At 41.7% G+C, this 21,211-nt stretch overlaps 1 protein-coding gene across 1 annotated transcript in view; it reads right to left on the bottom strand.

The window, feature by feature from the left end:
• The window catches only part of FSHR (follicle stimulating hormone receptor), a 164,149-nt gene that overhangs the window by 20,604 nt on the left and 122,334 nt on the right, over positions 1–21,211 (bottom strand). Inside the window, exons 5-6 of the mRNA XM_036069209.2 lie at positions 4,017–4,088; positions 2,749–2,826 (exon numbers count right to left, since the gene is read on the bottom strand). Coding sequence (XP_035925102.1) covers positions 2,749–2,826; positions 4,017–4,088 — 150 coding nt within the window. The remainder of the gene's footprint in view (positions 1–2,748; positions 2,827–4,016; positions 4,089–21,211) is intronic.

Below are 21,211 nucleotides of genomic sequence, written 5' to 3'. Positions count from 1 at the left end.
TTCCCCGTTCAGACCCTGTGGTTGCAGTGCGGGGGTGGGAAAGGGCTCAGAGGCCTCAACATGGTGGACCTTTATTGCTCATTTTCCTCTGAGACACTAGCCCAGTATCTGATAATCCTTTATTATTATTGGGCTATTTAAAAAAATTGTGTGTGTGCATGTGATATATATATGTATATGTATGTGTGTGTATATATATATATGATAAATTTTTTTTAGAACAGGGACTGAAGATTTGAAAAGTGCCACTGCATAGAAAACTCTCTCAGTCGTCAGTGCCATTTAGCCATACTGCTTTTTCTGAGCACACTTGGATGTCCTTAGTGGGAGAAGGCCCCTGCATCCAGATGTGTCACCCCAACTAAGAACAACTGGAGTCTTAAACTGTCTTGAGTATGGATTTTCCAATTCCATTATCTATGGATTAAGGACCATCTGAGGTCAAGAAAAATAGATTTTGTTCTCACAAAAGTGAATTTATCCTTTAGAGACGTGTCTGAGAAGTATTGGCTCTTAAGAAAGCTCTCCTCTTTGGGAGAGTATGTTCTAAATTCCGGGGAGCCACGCAGTGTCCATGAACAGAAGTCCGAGAAGAGCAGCCATGATCTGCACATTTCCTTTGTAGGTTTGGGTGTGTGAGGCTGTGTCCTAAGTTCTTATTTCCTCAGGTCCTTTGCCTACACTTGGGGAGAGGTAAGGCCTTTTTAGGTCAGGATCCTTGCCTTCTGTCTTACGTTCTGGACAAAAAGAATGTGTGTCATAGTAGAAAACTGTGAGCAGTCTGCACACTCCCACTTAATGATATATTTTTATAAAATACTCTGTTAATAGATTTGCCACATGGTAACATTAAGTAACTTAGAACCACTATATTTAAAGATGTTTAGAGCAAGATTTAAAGAAGCAGGGATATCCAGGTACAGCTGATGACATTTATCACTAGTCTCCTTCCATAATGTAGCCTGGCAATCCGTTCACTGTCTATTTGTGCTCTAACCCGCCAGGCTGCTGTTACTCAGGGACTCCCTCTTTTCCCCCGAACTCCTTCTATCTTTCCTCCTCCTCCTTTTTTTTTTTTTTTTTTTTAACCTTAATAGCCTTGATGATTGTTTCCTCTGCTTGCCCTTTGCCTGGCTACATCACACTTCCCTGTTAAAGCCCCATCCTAGGCACAACTTCCTTTCTCGGCCACCTTTCCCTCCTTTAACTGTTCCTTCAACCCTCACGTCACAGGCCAGTCAGAGTAAATCATTCCTTCTTCCCTTTTAGGATAATTGTTTTTATTTTGCACACTTTTTTTTTTTTTAATTTTATTTTTTTTATTTTTTTTTAAAGATTTTTATTTATTTATTTGAGAGAGAGAGAGAATGAGAGAGAGAGCGCAAGAGGGGGTAGGGTTAGAGGGAGAAGCAGACTCCCTGCCGAGCAGGGAGCCCGATGTGGGACTCGATCCCGGGACTCCGGGATCATGACCTGAGCCGAAGGCAGTCGCTTAACCAACTGAGCCACCCAGGCGCCCCTATTTTGCACACTTTTTATTCTGTTTATATTTTAATCCATTTCTTTTGCTTTCCCCTTCTCTCATATTTCCCATACCCCATCGACTCATTCTAATACAGGTGCACATAAATTCCGAATGTTGTGAGTGTATTAAAGGGAAGGATTAGGTATTACTCGGTTAAAATTGTTGTCCTAATACCATGTACTCTGAATACATGCCTTTGATTTTTTAATTTTTTTCCTTCATACTTGCTTTGTCTCTGCTAGTCTCTTTGAAACCTTTCCTATTGCTCTAATTAATTTACATCAAATGCTGTGCTTAGCTTTAATCTTTAGCATGTCCTCATCTCTACTGTTTCTCTCCCCATCCCCCCTCCCCGCCCCTTTTCTTTTTCATACTGCTAGGTATTCTCTGAATCATGTTACTGTTTTGAAAATGACTGAAATTCTTCCTTGGCTGGAACTTAACCTTTTGTACATAATGGCATATTTTAAGCACACACACTGGTATATTTTTAAAAAATGCAACAATTTCTGAAGTGGGAGGATAAAATGTTTTCCTTACAGATGTAATGGCAGTTACCCGTTTCCCAAATGCCATTCTGTTTATTTAACTTCCGTAGATCCCACAGACACCTGGGTAGCCCCAGGCTCTCTCTTTCTGGGCCATCTTGGGCGGTGGATAAACTGCCACCCAGGCTACTAGCACAAACGATTACAAAGGAGTCCATTAATGGCACGGAGTGCATTTAAAAACATTCCCAAAAGTCAGAGGGAGTAACTCAAGCTCACTAAAAAATGTGATTGTTTCAAGAAAAAAGAGGTCATCTCACGCCCAGCATGGGGTTGAATAGGAGCTGCTTGGCATGGTTATGAGGGAAAATCTCCCAAATTCAGCCTCCTCCTTGGTCTTTTTCTTGGGGCAACAAAAGCCTTGCTAGGCAATAACTAGCTTTACTGATGCATGAGTTATTCTGTCCTTCAGAACAGATGTTGCATCACAGGAGACCATCATTCAAAGAGCAATTTTAAATATTTGAATCGCACCGCAGAATCATAAATTATTAACATGACTCCATGTTGTGATTCTGAAATGTAAAGATGGGAAATGAGAGAAAAATACTGAAGCAGAAATTTAAATGGCGAAAAGCCAAAGTTACCCAAACACAAAAGGAGCATCCTGTTAGGGGAAAGATGATTAAATCAGAAACCAAATGTTACTCCACTGGAGTTTTTTTCTTTACTTACAAAATCATACTTTCAAAACTCAGCCCCATGAAAGAATTTCTTTCAACTGTGTGGATGTTGATATTATCTTGAATGTCTCTAGAAGAAAGTACAGATGCATTAGGTCTTTATGCCAGCTCCACTCCTGTAACCTCCCCACATTTCGTTTCCTGGGCATGATGTGGTCTTTAGCTGAGGCAATGTTGGAACAGTTAGTATTCTGAGAGATGATGAGTTCAAAGTTAGGGAAATAAAAGACATCTAGTTTCCCTTCAGTGTGTCAGTGCCTAAAAATGAAATTGCAATTTCTCGTAGTCTCTTGTCTCTGGACATTTTCTTAGCTAATTTCACCGTGTTAAGGTTCTGAGACACTCCTTTATTATCCTTCCCTGCTCACTATGACAAAGCCACTAACGCTGACCTTTCACCTCCATATGGAACTTCTCCATTCACCATACTTGGGCCTTTAGCTTCCTCCCATTTCAGTCCCCCTCTCACAGCCAGTTTACTTCCTTCTATTCCCCTTGGGTCACAGAAAAGTTGTATCATTCTATTTCTGAATGGAGGGATGGAGAAAGTCTCATTTTTTGGGTTGTGTCCCTCATCCCCCATCAAGCTTCCCTGTTGGGTCAGATTTAACAAATACACTGTATGCAGGAGTAGTAAACTGCCTGGAACAATTTGAGAAATGTTGAGAGATTCTTTTTCTCTCCCTCCCTCTCTCCTTTCTTCCCCCTTTTCCTTAGCTCTTTATACCCCTTCCTTACCATTTCCTTTTGGGTCTGTCTAGATTCTTACAATTTCACTATTGAAAGTAAACTTGGCATAACACATGGCCTTTTTTCCTCCTCTTTGAAAATACAGATGTCTTGAGAAAAGGCAAATAGATTATCTTGCTAACAGTGTGAATTTGTGAATCGTCAGCCAGTTTCTTTATGCCTAGGGTCATATGAGAATTCAGGAGGGAAGAGGTGAGGGTGAGGGAAGACGGGTGAGGAGGGTATTTGTAGGGGTGGTATGTAAAGCACTAAATAGTGAAGAGAGGAGGCCCTTCTTGATTTGCTACAAGCTGGCTCTGTTGAAATGGTCTTATTGAGGAGACTGCTGACTGTCTCCAAACTGAGCTTAGCGGGCTTTCAGATAAAACTAAGGGTACTTCCTGCTTGCCTTCCTACCTCTGCTTACCCAGAGTGACCTATTGGGAGGATCTAGGTTAAGCAGTGCATATTATAGGCCCCGAGGCCATTGGGCAAGACATCTACTAAGTCAACACTCAAGGAAACACTTACAGTAGAACCTTTTGGAGAGATTGAACCTTGTGAACAGCCGGTAAGTGCTTAATACCTGTGTTGGATATTAACCTAGAGAGAGACAGAATTAGAATGAGGAAAAAAAGAACCTGGCTATCTTAACAATTACTATGATATAAGCTTTCCAAATTCAAAGTAACAGTTTTGAGCTAGCAGAAAAACCCACCAGAAAATCCCGTAATACACCTGCCACATGCTTACATTTTCTATTTTAAGGCTGTAACCAAGGTCTAGCAAAATACTGATTCCTTAGAGTAAAGAAACTTACACTTCAGACACAATGCACAATACTCTTTTTTTTTTTTAAGGTACATTAACATCCAAAAGCAAATTGTAACTAGGTAACAAAATGTTCCTAAATCATCCCTTGTTTCCTGCCTTCTCACAGTCTTTGGAGAACTGCCCCTTCCCCAATCCAAGTGATTCTGTTGAGATTAGAACATGAGGTTCCATGCCCTTTGACCCCAGAATACGCATATAACCTAATCTCGGTGAATCAGACTGTCTCCTGGGATGTGGTTGGAGGTTGGTTAGCACTGAGTCCACTGATGACATCACCCTTAAGAGACAGTCCATAAATTTCTATAGCTGAAATGTCCAGAGCTATAATGGATCCTTCCCAAGGTCTGCTTATTTTGTCCTGTGTTCCCCAGAAAGCAGAGACTGACATGAAACCTGGCCTGTAGATGGTATCTTTGATAATGAGTTTAGAGAGTTTGTGACATCAGTAATAAAACGGGGGAGAAAGATAATCAATACAAAGATAAGTTGTTGAGTTGGCCACTGCTCCTGGTTACTGGTCCTTAATGCCAAGTACTTGATTTAGGAGACTTTCAAAATGGATCTCAGAACTGTTGTTCTGAATGGGGGAAAAGGGAAAACATTTATTCATGGACTACTATTTCCTATTGGTCAGATGTGTCCCTATGGTGTTAACTCCTTACTTATGGCTTGCATGCTATATGAGTGCCTAGTGAGTGAGGAGACCCAGGACAGGAAATGAGAGGTCTGCAAGGCCAGGTGAGGTGATATCCACTTGCACCTGCATTAAGCTGATTGAAATTTGGGTGGACCTGGCTGCCACAGCAGTGGTGAAGGTTTTCAAGGCACATGAGAGTTGTTTGACACCCTGGTCTCTAGCATTTCCCTCTCTTGTGAGTTTCTCAGAATCCTTCTCACCACCATTTTTCTTCTCTATGTGGCTTACTCAAGCCAGAGTTGGTCTTGGTCACTTGCAATCTAAAGAATCTTCACTGGTACATACATCATTGTGAAGGATCATTTGTCCTTTTGGGTTTATGACTCTAGACTGTGGTATCTTTGCTTCTATATTCAGAGTCCGTGAATTCTGCCTATGGCTTCTCTAATTGTTCTCAGATGTTTTATTCCCTCTTGGTTCTCAGTGATCCATGCAGAATCTATCTTGGTCAATTCTTTTCATTACTCAACAGCCCTTTATATGGTCCGCCTCTGTTTTGGTCAGTTTCTGTTCCTATAATTTTGCCTTCTCCAAAGTGTTACATCAGTGCAATTATATATTACAGAACTTCTTGAATCTGGCTTCTTTGACACAGTATAATGCATTTGACATTCTTCCATCATGTGGTGTGTATCAATAGTTCATTTTTTTTTTTTTTTTTAAAGATTTCATTCTTTTGACAGAGAGAGACACAGCGAGAGAGGGAACACAAGCAGGGGGAGTGGGAGAGGGAGAAGCAGGCTTCCCGCCAAGCAGGGAGCCCGATGCGGGGCTCGATCCCAGGACCCTGAGATCATGACCTGAGCCGAAGGCAGACGCCCAACAACTGAGCCACTCGGGCGCCCCTAGTTCATTGTTTTTTTTTAATTGCTAAATAGGATTCCATTGTATGGATGTACCACAGTTGATCCATTCACCATTTGAAGGACATGTAGGTCGTTTCCAGTTTTTGTGATAATTAAAAAAAAAGCTGCTTTAAACATTGGTGGTGGTGGTGGTGTGTATGCACACATGTCTGTGCACATGTGAGAGAGAGGGGGAGAGAGAACATTTTTCTTTATCTTGGGCAAATACCTATGAGTAGGATTGCTGGGTTGTGTGGTAAGTGTATGTTTAGCTTTATTAGAAACTGCCAAACTGTTTTCCAAAGTGGCTGCACCATTATGCATTGCCATCAGCAATGGGTGAGAATTCTAGTTGTTCCTCATCCTTTGGTTATGTTAAAAATACTCTTTGAATATAAAAGTAATACATGTTTATTGTGGGAGTTATGGAAAATATGGAAACATTTACAGAAGAAAGTAAAAATGACCTCTAGTTTGTCTACCCAGATAGAGTTTCTGCTAATACTGGGGTTTTGAGGTTTCTACCAAAACAAATGGCTTTCATAGTTGCTTTCCCTAATCTCTGAGATTCTACTCATTCTAAACAGAAACATTGCCATAAATAAGTATATACTAGCTTGACACAGTCCTATTCCACATTTGTTATTTAATCATATCCAGTCTTCTGCCATTTTTAGATCTCTTCTCATGTGTCTATACACTATTCCCTTAATGAGATATTAAAGCAAGGACCATATTTAATATTCTCTGACAATCTATACTACCATGTACAGATTTTGAATGTAGTATGTGCTCATAAAATATTGAGTTAATTGATGTTTCTAAAACTTTTTTTAAATATGTCACCGAGAATATATAAAAATCCTTATTCAGTTAATTTACTTGTCCAGTATCGCTGCTACCTAGAGTAATTAATCTTAAACAGACACAGGGAAGTCTGGAGGCCAGGAATCAGTAGAACCTATGTGCCAGCTCTGTCATGAGCTAGACACAATGCATTTCATCTCTCTAGACTGGAAAGGATGTGGTGTGCATGAATATCAAGGTAGACATTCTGTCAGACACCTTTGTGCCCTGCTTCACATCCTTTTGGTCCATCTTTTACTCTAGCTGTTACCATAGCAACTAGCTACATACAGACTTAACTTGGCAGACATTGGTTGCAGTTATACTGATTGTCTCATTTTTTGCCCTGGACTTCTCTACCACCTCTGAGTGGGACGCTTAAAGGAAACTTCTCTACCATTCAGAGACATGTACAATACAAATCAGGAAGTGCAAGAGAGTTAATACCCCACAGGGCAACTTTTGACTAGTGGTCAACTCCTCTCTTCCATTCTTTGGGTGAAGAATTCTGAATATATTCTAAATGACACTTAAGAGGGACTCTAGCATGACTGAACCCCCCATTACCTGGTGGTGATGAGCTGATAATAAATTCCTGAGGTGGCTTTCCCTCTTTGTTTTCTTCTCCTTAGTCATCCAATCTCTTTCTCTGGGTTTGAGTATAAAAATAAACTACTCCCATATAAGTCCTTCCTCAGACATGTTTTAGAGCACCTAGGCTAAGACAAATACCAACTTGCACTGAATCTCACATTTACATAGATTCCCTATTGGTTGCTGTTACCCTTTACTCCAAATCTGTTTCCAGTTGCAGCCCAGCCTGCCCTGTTTCTCTTCCTTCCTTTATTGTAAAGTTTCTAGAAAGAGTTGTCTGTATCTTTTGTCTTCATTTTCTTCTATCCCATTCCTCTTCAACCTCCTCCAAGTTTTTTCATGGTACATCTCTCCACCAGAGCTTACTTTGTTATGTGCCAAATGCACCAATCCATAACCAATAAATCTAATGAGCAATTTAAATTCTCTCTCTTTTTAAAACATCTTTTAGGAGAATTCAGTACTTTTTCCCTTTCCTGTTAGTTTCTGTCATTTTGCACTCTTTTGTTTTGTTCTTCTTACTCCTTTTTATTTTATTTTTGACTCCCTCCTCCTCCATCTTTACCCTGAGCCTTTTGCCTTTTTTCTTTATAATCTTGCTGGGAAGATCTCCTTTCCCATGGCTTTAAGTACTATCAATATGGTGACAACTCATAGGTTCATACTTGACTTCTGACTGCTATAGTCTGTCTCTAATTCAAGTTTCTTTATATATTCTTCTGAATGTCCCACTGACAGAGCAAACTAAATTTGTTCACTCACTACTTCCATCAAACCGCTCCTCCTCAATTCTTTCTCAAAAATAGCACTACCATCTATCAGTTGTGTGTTATAAACGTGACAGTTACACTTGTCTTCTTCACCCTCACTCCCCAACATCAGTACATCTCAAAATCCTCTTAGTTTCCATTTCCAAAAGATTTCTTGATTCCATACAATGTCTTCCAACACTACTGATACCCTCCTAGAATAAGCCATCATCATCTTTCCTCTAGATCTCTGCAATAGACTCCTGCTTCCCATACACATAGTCTTGTCCTTTTCTAACCCATTCTCCATACAGCATCCAGAGCATTCTTAAAACAAAAAAAAATAAATCAGATTGTTTTAGTCTTCTGCTTTTCTTTAGTTCATTTCCATTATAGAATTTATATTTCTTACTACCTACTCTTGGACCCTATCTCATGCCATCCTCCCACTGCACTTGAGCCCCAGTGGCTTTCAGTCATTTCCTCACATACACTAAATTGGCATTTGGACATGCTCTATATGGAAGGCTCACCACCCACTCCTTGCTTGGTCCCTCCCAACTGATGCTTCAGGGGTCAGTTGCAAATGTCATTTTTTCAGTGAAGAGCTCCCTGACTGCCAATTTAAATTAAGGCCTCTGATTTAGTCCCAGTATAATCATGTCTTCTTTAGCATTTTTTTCTTTTTAGCACCCATCAAAATTCTAAACTATACATTTTGTGTTTATTTATTTAATATCATTTTCTTCAACTAGATTGTGAATGGTATGGATGCAAAAATCATGTTTTTCCTGAAAACTCAGTGTTGGCACAGTGGTTGGCACATATAATATGCTTGGTGTTTATCAGGCCAGGCTATGTGCTATGTGCTGTTAAGAGATGAGCACAAGAAAAGGAATCATTCGCTACCTGTGTTCATCACGCCTGATGTTTTTGACATTATATGGATGGTAACCTGGCTCTCTTAATGAATGAGTATGACTTTTACAGCATTGAAGGAGGGAAGAATTTATGATTGTCAATGAGAATGGTACATTATTTAATATCAATAGCATGAGCTTCTGAAGCCACAATACTTAAGGGATATCTATAAATGTCTATAGTTGCACATTGAAATCTTTGGTTTTTATAGAAAATACACAGCAAAATGGTTAAAATTATTCCAGTACTGCTAGGTTTAAGACACTTAAGAAGATCTAGTGACCATCTAGTGAGATGGATTATTGGTGATAACTCTATAGCTAAGACTCTCCATGACCCTGAGATAACTCGGGAAATGGAGTTCGAACGAACACTTAGTTTTCAATTCATTTTTCCCCTTTGACCAATAAATTCATGTCTGATGGAGGCTGGAGGGGTAATCACCTGGGAGCTCCTATGTCTCAATGGGTTTGCTTTGGTCAAATGACTGCTGCAAAATTATTTTGATTCACTCAACTGTGGTTTATCTTCAAAAACAGGTAAAGGCCTGAGGGTAAAATGTCAGCAAATTTAAGTTCTGCAAAAGGATCTTCTAAAGAAAAGCTTACAGTTATCCCCTCTCAACAGCGAGTTTCACATTCTGAGCTGGTGTTAACACGTTTCATGCTGAACTGTTGCTAATCTTTAGGTCACAGGAATGAAAATGGGCACTGCTTCTGTCGGGGTAAACTTAGTGAGGTTCCTTCTATTGATGGGAAAAATTCCCACTATGTGCTGCCACGTAACAAGATAATGGACTTGCCTTTTAGTATATTGCTGCCAAAGCAAGGGCTATACTTGCCTTTTATGGACAGGTGACTCCACAGCTCTGAGGCTCATTGTTGTAAACATCATTAGTGCTTTTATTAATGAGTCGTTGTCTCTAAAACTGTGTGTGCTCTTACTTGTATTGCTTTGGACCATATGCCTTCCTTCCATACAACTCTGTCCCGTCCAAGAGAGCATACCAAAGACCATCTCCTGGCTTCAGAAAGCTTGCAGGTCAATTGAGTTCAGGCTAGTACAGATGAAATACTCAGACTGGTGTAGTGCTAAACTGTATGTTACTTATTGTTTTAGGAATTCAGAGAAGGGGAGAACAATGTGGGTTGGAACAGTCATGGAGGACTTCTTGTAGGAAGGAAAGAAAACCAGATTTCTGGGTGAGTATAGAGCTTTATTGGCCTGAATGAGAGAAGTGAATGCAAGTGGCTTGACCACAGGAGGGCTGTGGGGGACAGAGGAAGATGGAACAGAAAGGGAAGGAGGAGGCAGTATCTTAAGGACCTTTACAACTACGTAGGGGAATGTGGACTTGATGGGGAAGTGATTGGAAGTCACCTTAAGGTGCTGAAAGAGGAAGTATGACTTGAGGACTCTCTGAGCAGAGGTAGCCCATGTATTCACCATCCCATAACCCTGGGCTTAATAGTGGTGGTCAGGATAAACCAATTGGTGGTTGAGACCCTAATGCATAATCCACTGAACTGAGAAAAGTCAGGAAAGAAAGACCCTCTCCATCACACATGCTAGCCAAGAATGCAATTCTTGGCAGGGAATGATCAGTTCTGAGACTGTGCGAATCAGCTCTTTTAATCTGTGAACTGAGGCCGAAATAGAGTTCATGCCAGGGACTGGAGGACCCAATTGAGATGCTTTAGGCAAATTTGATTTAGGAAGGGTATACTGCCGATTATGTGTTCAGGTTAGGGGTCTATAATTTTTGCCAAAGCACGTTTCCTACAAGCTAAGGCTGATTGTTGAAATTGAACTCCTTTTTCTACCTTCTAATTGGTTTCCCATGATAGGGAATTTGTTTGCACCTAATTGAGTCTTTTTTTTTTTTCTTTTTACATTTTAATTATATTATTTAGTCTCCTAGATAAAATGAACTTCTTCCTCCTGACCACTCTGGGAGAAAATAGTTATCCAATGATGGATAAGCAGGAGAATAGATTGTGCTTGATTAATACACGAAAAGACTTCCTATCTTGGGCTCACTGATACTGAGATTTCTATTTACCACAGAGCCTTACCAATTGGGAATTTGAATTTTTACATACGTCACCACTATATAAGATGCTAGCTAGCTAATGTGTACTCTCTGAATCACTAAGTAAAGATTGTTAGGTGTAGAATCCCACAATCTTGGAGTTAGATGGCAGTGTGTAAGAAGCTGTGGTACAATGAAAAGGGGCTTGTACTTAAGATTAGGGACCCTGGACTTGAATGCCTTTCCTCTTACCAGCTGGATGATACTGAGTACTTCACTTGCTTTTTCAGAGCCTCAGTTTCTCTGTACAATGACTTTATGTAAAGAATTACATGAGATAGTGGAGAGCCTGGTTTCCTGCCTCCCCCATCTCCTAACTTCAAAAACTGGGTCCATTTAACACATATTCAGCTTAAACTCCGCCCCCCTCCCCGCCAGCCTCCATGGAAAATAGACTCTTTAGTAATGGGGGCGGAATTAATGAGCCCAAGAGCAGGATTTTAAAGAGCTCAGCCCTGTTAACGTGGCTGCATATTCTGTTTTGACCTAATATCCTGGCTTAATAATCAGGCTCTGGTCCTCTTCTTAGAGCATAGAGCAAAGCTTTTGAAACTAGCATCTCCAGTGCTAGAGGATCTGGGTTCAAGTACTGCCTGTACCACTTCTTAAGACATGGGGCCTTAAGAGCGTTAGGTGATGTCTCTATGACTCTGATCCTTCATCTTGTACTCAGGGAAATGATAAGATGCACCTTACAGGAAACCTTAGCACCATGTTCAGGCACTGTTCTTGGTCTTTCTCCAGCTTTGTATTCCAGTTGCACCAAGACCCTGCATGATTTCCAGGTTCCCCTAGGACCTGGACCATGTCCTGCTTCTTTCCAGTTCTCATGGGTACTGAAATGGCATTTCCACATCCAGGTCAATGTTGTCCCTGTGGGACCTCCATGATGCCAGAGTGGGTGGGTCTGTTATCTGCTGCCCGAGGCTCCTTGTACTCTGTTGCAACACCAGGAAGCCACAGCTACCTTTCCCAGATTCTTCTTGCACCCTCTCTCTAATTTCCTTTGGCTACTTCTGATAAAGGTGCCTGAATCAACCTTCTTGCCTGTCTGATTCTGTGTTTCTGGGTCCTGATTATATTATCACCTAGAAGTTTGTGGGTCATCTCAAGGAAAATTACTGCAAAGAATTGACAAAATTGAAGACTTAGACATTTTTAACAAAAATAAAAGTGATCTAGATAGGTTTATATTTTCTGTGATAACAAATGAATTCAGAAATAATGCTACAGAGCAGATATTTTTAAATTAGGCACTTTAGATTTGTCTCTTTAAGGGAAAGGTGATATATATAATTTTTTTTTTTTATTTATTTGACACAGAGACAGAGAAAGAGAGCGCACAAGCAGGGGGAGTGGCAGGCAGAGGCAGAGGGAGAAGCAGATTCCCTGCTGAGCAGGGAGCCCAATGCGGGACTTGATCCCAGGACCCCGGGATCATGACCTGAGCTGAAGGCAGTTGCTTAACCAACTGAGCCACCCAGGCACCCCGGAAAGGTGATATATTAATAATGAGAAGGAAAACAATGCATTTGAAGAAATTTATGCTATGTAGGGACAATTTGGAAAAAAAAGAATGGAAATAGTTAATTTATTGCTGAAAATGATACATGTCATCATTGATGAAAACTCATATATTTTAAAATTATGGAAACAACTTTCTAACCTGTTCAAGTTTTTTCACTGGGTTTTGAACACATTCACTGGAAATATAAAAATGCAGTATCTTCCAGGTAGTTTGTAAGAACATCTGATTGACATTAGGGAAGAAAATTTCCTACCTGAATTTCATAAACACATTAGCATGAAAGTATAGGATTGAACACTGAGTCTGATGACTCAGAGTACTACTGTAGGCTCGTCTTCCATGAGATCTACTTATTTTAGTGACACTTTGTTCTCAGCTTTGACAGACCTTGAAAGCTAGTATTGATACGACCTGTGAGCTGCTTCTCCAGTGTTAAACTAAGGATTAAAAAATAATGAAGCACATCCTATGACATTGCTTTCTCTAAAAATATTTTCACTATAATTAGTGAGAGCAAAATAGGCTTTTTGTGCCATATAAAATATTATATAATGAAACAAGATGTAAACTTAAAAGCGTATTGTTTATTCATCTTGGTTTCATGCTTCAAAATATTTTTTGTGTATATTTTGTCATGTGCACATTAATACTGCAATTGTATGTGTATCTACTTTATAAATAAGGTTATTTGGGATGTATGTTTGCTTTTTTTTTTTCCCCCCTGTTGGGGTGAAGAATCAAGACCATATTGTCCAATGTGTAAGATATTTTGCTTGGAAAAAGAAGCCTGTAATTCTGAAGGGCTGCCAGGTGGAAATGGTAATAGATTTGTGTTGTGTTGCTCTAGATAGGTATAGGATTAATAATAATGGTCAACATTTATTGAACATTTCCTATGCACCAGGCACCACACCAAGCACTTAACATTGATCGTTTTATTTATTCCTCTTCTCTACCTTAGGAGACAGGTATCATTACCATACTCATATCAGAGCGGAGGAGGCTTAGCTGATAGAGGTCCAGTAATTTTCACAAAGCTACACATAAGGAGGGAAGAGCTGGAGGTTGAGTCCACATCTTTCTGACTCTATAAATTTGGGGCTGTTAATATTATCAGGCTTAGCATAATGACTGACTGTCATTCATTATGAAGGTTGCCACAGAGGAATGAATGGACTGTATAGCTAAGCACTTGGCTCCTTACCTCTGGAAATCTGTCCAACTAAATGCCTGGAAGGGTTGCTTCATCAGGGGCGTGATACTGAAATTTATAATAAGAAACAAATATTTCATGTTTGTCCCCCTTCATTGTGCAGAACTTCTGGGTTGATGAACATGTAGAGATTTGGAGAGAGTGGTGGTCATGGAAGCTCTAAATCTTTTCCTCACACCTTGCCCTATGCATCTATTCCACCTGGCTGTTCCTGAGTTATATCCCTTTATGATAAGCTGGTAGCTAGTAAGCAAAATGTTTCTTTGAGTTCTATAAGCCACTCCAGCAAGTTAGCTGAACCCAAGGAGGGATCATTGTGTCAAGTGAACTTTGGCTCACTTTCTACTTGCATCTTCAGAGCTTTTAGGGTGGCCCCCTTTAGATGACCACCTTGAGAGGTAAGGTAAGAGAATCTGAGTAACTCCTCTAAAATTGTATGGAATATGTTAGCCACAGAGTAAGATTCATGCTCCCAGCCCAACTATTAACCTCTACACATACCATGGCTGGGTACAAAAAAATCATATGCTCTAATGGCAAACTGAATCAAGGAAACTGAAGAAAAATATTAGACAAAACAGGCCTGAATGTAAAAAAAAATTAAAGTTTATGATGGGCTAATGTGCAGCTAGCTGTCACTGTTGATGTCATTTGTGCTTCCAATTCAGAGCATGCTGTCGGATACCTTTGTATCCTTAGCTAGGGCATATCTCATGTAACAGGATATCCATGTTGGTTTTGCCTGAGACACCAAGGGATGAGAGATGCTACATTCCAGTTACATAGTTCTTAACCTCTCATGCAAATTGAACACAAAAATGGTGTAGAGATCTTGCGAGAAGGGCATCTGGGGACGATTGTGAATATGCCCTTCCCATGCCCCTCCATGAGGAAGTGTGGGGGTTGCTAGCTGCTTCACATAGGTTGAGAAAGGGACTTGAAGAAGACCAAGTGGCAGGTTTTAGAGCCGTCTCTTCCTGCTTAGGGGACGTAGAGACCAGTGTCTGGCTTGGACCAGGTGAGAGGCTAACTACAATGACAGTAGACCAGAGGACTACTTTGGGAAGTAACTGCAGTCTTAAGAGCTGGTTACACAGGTCACAGTTCTGATCCAGACGTCTCTCTGATGAAGGAAGGACTGCAACAGACCTTGGCTTACACGTGTGTAGCACATATGATTGACAAAGCTATTGCGTGTTATGTCATGTGACCTGACAGTGAATTTCTGAGATGAGCATGATTATGATTCGCATCTTAGAGATAAGGGAGGCAGTGCTCACAGACATTAAAAAAAAATCGTATTTCTAGACTCAAACCAGAAAGAATCATAGTTAACACATAGTTAAACAATTACCTTAGCAAGGGTTAGGCCGCGTTGTAAAGGCCTTCCTGTATGGAAGTCCTTTAGTCCTGCTCACACTCTAGGAGAAAGGTAGTATTAGCTCCATTTTATGGATAACTGAAACTTTCGAAGCCTCCGTTTTCTTGACTTGTCTGCTAGAAAGTGGAAGGAATGGCATCTGAACTTTGCACTCTGGGTCCTGTGCCTTTCCTGCAATGTTCTTTCTGTTATAGCACATTGGCTACATAAGGACTTTTAAAATCTAAAGTTCTCTCTGGGTTAGATTCACTGCCAACACAGCATTGCCAAGTGGCAACCTTTTGGGACCTGCTTGGATGCCAATGTAAGAATAACTTGAATCAAGCTACCAATTTGTGGCAAGCAGTTACTTTTAAAATACATAGGGGAGTCACAAAAGAGTTAATATTTTAAACAGTTTGTACACCCTTCCTCACGACTCATTTCTAATATTAATTATTTAGGAAGTTATTTCTTAGGTACACTTTGACTCAGCCTGAGTAGATGATCACAAGTTCCAAATGGCAAACATTAATAAGGTGTCAGTCTTGTGCTCAGAACACTGAGTACATTATGTTGGCTTCATCCATGCTCTACACCTTCCCCGCTGTGGTGTGCCAGAAAGTGGGATGAACTGGGTTGGAGGCAGACATTCCTGGCTTCCATTCTATCAAGTACATAATCTCTGAGCTTCAAAATCCTCATTTGTAAATTGGGTAAGATACACGCATACTATTTTTGGCAGATTGGAAGATGAGATGAATAGATGCTCAATAAATACCAGTTTCCCTATTTTTCGTGCCCCAGGATCGTTTCTTAGTCACATTTTGTGAGGTTGGGCAATTCAGTCACCATCCATGAACCTCAAATTTACCACCCATAAAGTGGTGCCATCAGAAAATATCTCACAGGACTTTTTTTTTTTTTTTAAAGATTTTTTATTTATTTATTTGACAGAGACACAGCGAGAGAGGGAACACAAGGAGGGGGAGTGGGAGAGGGAGAAGCAGGCTTCCCGCTGAGCAAGGAGCCCCATGCGGGGCTCGATCCCAGGACCCTGGGATCATGACCTGAGCCGAAGGCAGACGCTTAACGACTGAGCCACCCAGGCGCCCCTCCCGCAGGACTTTTGTAAGACAGTATCAACTAATACCAAGTGCAAGTGCTTTCTTTCTAAGTTACAATTCCTGTTACTCATCCCCATATCATCCATCAGAGCCTCTTCCAGTTAGCAGTTCTTGCTCTTTTTGCTGCTTCAGACTTTAAAAGCAGTCCCATACCCTGTTTTATCTTCTCCCTTTCTTTTCCTTCTTTACGACAACCTTTGGAAGTAGAGAGGAACATGGTTTTTCTCCTCATTGTGCTTGAGGCCCAGAGGGGTCTGGTTCTCACTGGTAGGACCAGGGCTGGAAGCTGGGTCTATGGCTCTTCTTGGTGTCTTGCAGATTGACTCTGTGTCCACTTGGCTCCTGTGGTTTGTTCCTTGTCCAAAGAGACCTCGATGGTTGAGCTTGGTTAAGGGGGGGTCACCTGATTTCTTCCCCGCAGCCCCCACCCCCCAGAACATCCTGCTGTCTTCCTTGCACTGCTATCTTTGAAACCCAAACTGGTGAGGGAGGAGCTCACTGTCTCTTGAACTGAATGTTTTTTTGCAGGGTGTTCTCTATGGGTGAACTCATGATTAAGCCACAGCAGAACATTTTTGTAATGTCTGCTACAGATGAAGATATTCTTCCTTAAAGCATTTGTCACTTCAGCGTTCACACTCCGTAATGCCCTCAGATAGTCCTCTAAAAACAACAGCTTCTTCCCTTCCCCTACCCAGATGGACAGGTTCAAACTCAGACCTGCATTTTCATTAAGGGCCTACTATGTGCAAACCCTGTGCCCCATGGGGGCCCAGAGATGAATTAAACACAGCCCTTGCTGTGGATTTTTTGACAGCAGAATCAGGTGGTGACATCTCCCGCCACTTCATTGCTCCCCAGTCCTGAGCCACTTGATATGAGCTGTCTGGTGAGTCCCCGGGGCTGCGTTCCTTCTGCACCCATGCCTGGGGAAGACCTCTTCCCAGATGGGCATGTCGAGAGTTTGGGAGCAACGGGGCCATTCTGCTAGAACATGCCTAGGTTTTCATGTCTTTGTTCTTAGCCGACAGCCTATGAACACACATTGTGAAAGAAAAAACAGATGAGATAAATGAGGGCAGCAAGGAAAAAGTGGGTCCCTCAACAGGTATTAAAGGGAGGCGAGAACCAGGTGCAGGAGAGCTGCACAGCCAGCGTCCTCTAAAAGGAAAAATGAAGAGCTGAGTGCCTTTTTTTCTTTATAATGCCCGGAGTTGGGGATCTAGCTATGAAGACAATCTAGTTCCCACCTTGGAGTAGCACAGAATCTGGTAACTAGAGTTCTCTTGTGTCGCCCTCGCTCCATCTTTGTCCTGCCTGCCCCGGCTGCCCATCCTGGCCTCCAGGGGCTGCCCCCAATCCTTAGGGAGAGTCCTGTGTTAGCTCCAACCTCTTAATGTGTGGTGTCTCCCAGGGATAATTGCAAATGTAAAAGGGTCTGCAAAAGACAAAAACACCCTTTAAACCTCCCAACATTGAGACTGCAGTGGTGCAAGATGAGGCAGGAGTTCATTTTTCATGGAGGTGCTGCTTTGCCTGATGCCCTTCAGGTTTGCTGTTGGAGTTGTCGCTCCTCCTGCCTGTGCCTGAGGCAGCCCCTGCTGGGGTCTGGCCCTCCCAGGCCAGCTCCAGCGGCTGCCGACTGCTGTCTGCCTTTTAAGCCTCACCCCCTCTTCCATGGTCTCCCGGCCTCTGCTGAGGCTGGCTATGCTCACGTGTGAGGGACTGAAGTGGCAGTGATGGATCCTATGCCTGTCCTTTAATTCCAGGAGTTGAGCTTCTGCTGTTCCTAATTGAAGAGTAAATTTCTAGCTGGTTTAAGTTCTTAATGTACCTGGAGGATGTCAGCTCTTGAAAGGTCTACATGAATCCTGGAGAAGAGGAGCCTGATCTGGGAAATACAGTGTTCTGCAGGATGCTGTATTTTCCCATTTGCAGAAAGAATTTCTCCTTCCATGCAATGTGCCTCATGCTGGGTCTGAATAGGCTGAACCGGCAGCCACACTGGGAGCCCCCGGTTTGTGAAGATCACGGTTTAGACTAGAGAGTTGGAAGAGATCTTAGAGGATGTGTAGTCCAGTTTCCTCTTCTCATTGACCTCTTTAAGCATATTATGTCCATTTTGCAGATGAAGAAACTGAGACCTAAAAGGATCAGTCATCACTGTTGGGGGAAGTGGGAGCTATGCTAGCACTGAGGAAGACATCAGGGCTGAGCTTCACACAGCTCATCTGAGACTTGTTTCACTCTGAACCCTCGCTAGACTTGTCTTTACATCTGACTTCTGGTGATGACAGACAGGCCTTAGTTCAAAATTAACGAGGTGAGGACACACCTACCTCATGAGAGGGTATATGCAATGAGAAAACAATTCAGAGAATCCACAAGTGGGTTGAGTATGGTTGTCTAGGTGCTATTGAAGTGGATCCTTTGGGACTTACGTCTCTCTCCAGAAACCTCCATACCTGGAGTCTATCATTATCAATTCTTGGGTTTCACATTGCCTTTTCTAGGCATCTCTTTTAAAAATGGAAATTCCTCTAGGAAGAAGAACATCAAGACCTGAACATATTGATGTACACTGATGGATCAAGTAATAGTCTTGCTGATGGAAAAGACCCAGGCTGCTTGTAGGAGAAAACACAGGGAACAGGTTAGAGGAATGAGGAGGGGAGGTGAGCAGTATGAAAACATCACCTTCTTGATGATCAGGCCCTCAGTTAAGAGGAGGTTTTTGCCCTCCTTGAGCTGACATGCTCAGGCTGAAATCTCATCCTGAACTTCAGCATTTCAGAAGGAAAATCTGACCATAGTTTTCCTAGCATTGACAATGGAAGGCAGAGTTGGCTCTGCTAGACATCTAACTGATAAAAAAACAATTGTATAATTTCCACTGTGCCCAAACATTTCTGTAGTCATGACAACATCCTTAGATCCTTACAATACTGACAGCCAGGGAGATAGCTAATAATTTCTTTCCAATAATCACCAGCCCCTGTGTAAAAGGACTTCTGGCCCCATCTGCAGGATGGTTGGTTCTCTGTGGGAGGTGGTTAGGGGAGGCATGGGAGAAGGAAGGCTTTGGGGGTTACTAGAGGTGAGGGTCAAAAATCCCTGCAGTCCCTTGGGTCCATGTCTCACCTAGACGTAAATCACATATCTCTTTTTTGGAAATGTGTCCCCAGTTGAACCATGCCTCCCCAGTCCTCCAGGGGCCACCATTACTGTACCCTGGGATTACAGAAGCTGCCCCTCAGCAGGTCTCCCTTGAGTGTATAGTCTGTACCCTCCTCCTGGTCAATCTACAGCCCAGATCATTGTCATCTTGTCACTCTGCTGCTCAAAATCTCTTATGGCTTACTCTTTACTATGGTAGTAGGCCTGAACTCCCCTGCCTTAATTTCTTTTTTCTAATCTTACCAAACCCAATCTATCTTAATGCAGTCGTCGTCCTCAGCGTGTATCTTCTTTTTAGCTGGGACTCAGTTTCTCCCCCTTCATCTGCCTGCTTCATGGTCCTTTTACTTTAAATGCATTTGTTCATCTCTTTTGTTTCCACAGGAAATTCCTTCTTTTTTTTAAATTTAATTTTATTATGTTATGTTAATCACCATACATTACATCATTAGTTTTTGATGTAGTGTTCCATGAGTCATTGTTTGTGCGTAACACCCAGTGCTCCATGCAGAACGTGCCCTCTTTAATACCCATCACCAGGCTAACCCATCCCCCCACCCCCCTCCCCTCTAGAACCCTCAGTTTGTTTCTCAGAGTCCATAGTCTCTCATGGTTCATCCTTCTTTTCTGTCTTTCCAAACTTTATTTATCCCTCAAGTTGCAGCTAAGTGCTGCCTACCCCCACGAAGCGTCCCCTGACTACTCCAGCCCAAAGCATTGGGTCAGTCCTCTCATATATGACCAGTACCGCACAGCTCTACAGATGTGTTATTGCCAAGGATTAATGGATGCTAGCTAGCCTTTTCTCCACAAAAGACTGAGCTCCTTGATAGCCGTCCATAGATGTCTCCTATATCTCTCACAAGGCCATCCCCTCCATCCTTTCTCAACCACACCCTTTCTAAAACATTACTCTCTATTTGGCCTGCTTTATCATTCTGTATACTACTAACACCACCTAACATTATCCAACATTGTCTCTTCAACTAGAATCTAAGTTCCATCAGGGCAGAGGCTTCATCTGTCTTGGCACTTTTTGTATACCCAACAACTATTACAAAGCCTAGAATATAGTATGACCTCAATAAATCATTGTTGAATGATTGAATGAGTTTTTATTTATTGGCCAATTCACATCCAAAATGATGGAGGAGAAAAGGGGAGGCACCAATCCTTACCACTATGTACATACTTCTAAAAACCCTCATATGGTCCTTTTCCCATCAGAATAGAGAGCCAAACTTTGCCGTACACACAGAATACTCCAATTCATAGGGACACTGCACATTCCTGTCAGAAGAGCCCTGCAATCAGGGACTACAGGCAAGGCCAGCTTACTGCTGCAAAATGCATGGACTTTTACTACCTTGCCTACTTCTTGGATTGGTGTGAGGTTCCAATGCAATAAAGTATGATAAAAAGTATTAAACTGTAAATCAACATAAAAGTGGGAAGCATAATGCAACCAGCTAGTGGTGTGAAGAACTGGAATTAATTTTTATGGAGATGGCAAAGGGATATTGTGAACAACAAGTATTGAAAATAAACATTAAAAGGAGGGGTCAGGAGCTCTCCATTAGAACTCTGAAGGGTAATGCAGTTTTGCTTGTTTGGAAGGACCTTTCTGGATATGTCAGGAGTTCAGTAAGAAGGATGCCTTTTTCCTTTGAGAAGCACAAATGATGTATTTCCACATTTGAATGCTGGTCAGTGGATTCTTTGCAAAACAAAAAGTTAAAAAGG

The sequence above is a fragment of the Halichoerus grypus genome, chromosome 10, assembly GCF_964656455.1.
Source record: "Halichoerus grypus chromosome 10, mHalGry1.hap1.1, whole genome shotgun sequence".
In the NCBI taxonomy this organism is placed as follows: Eukaryota; Metazoa; Chordata; class Mammalia; order Carnivora; family Phocidae; genus Halichoerus; species Halichoerus grypus.
Note: the sequence above shows the minus strand (reverse complement) of the source record. Positions and strands in the feature narration are given on the sequence as shown.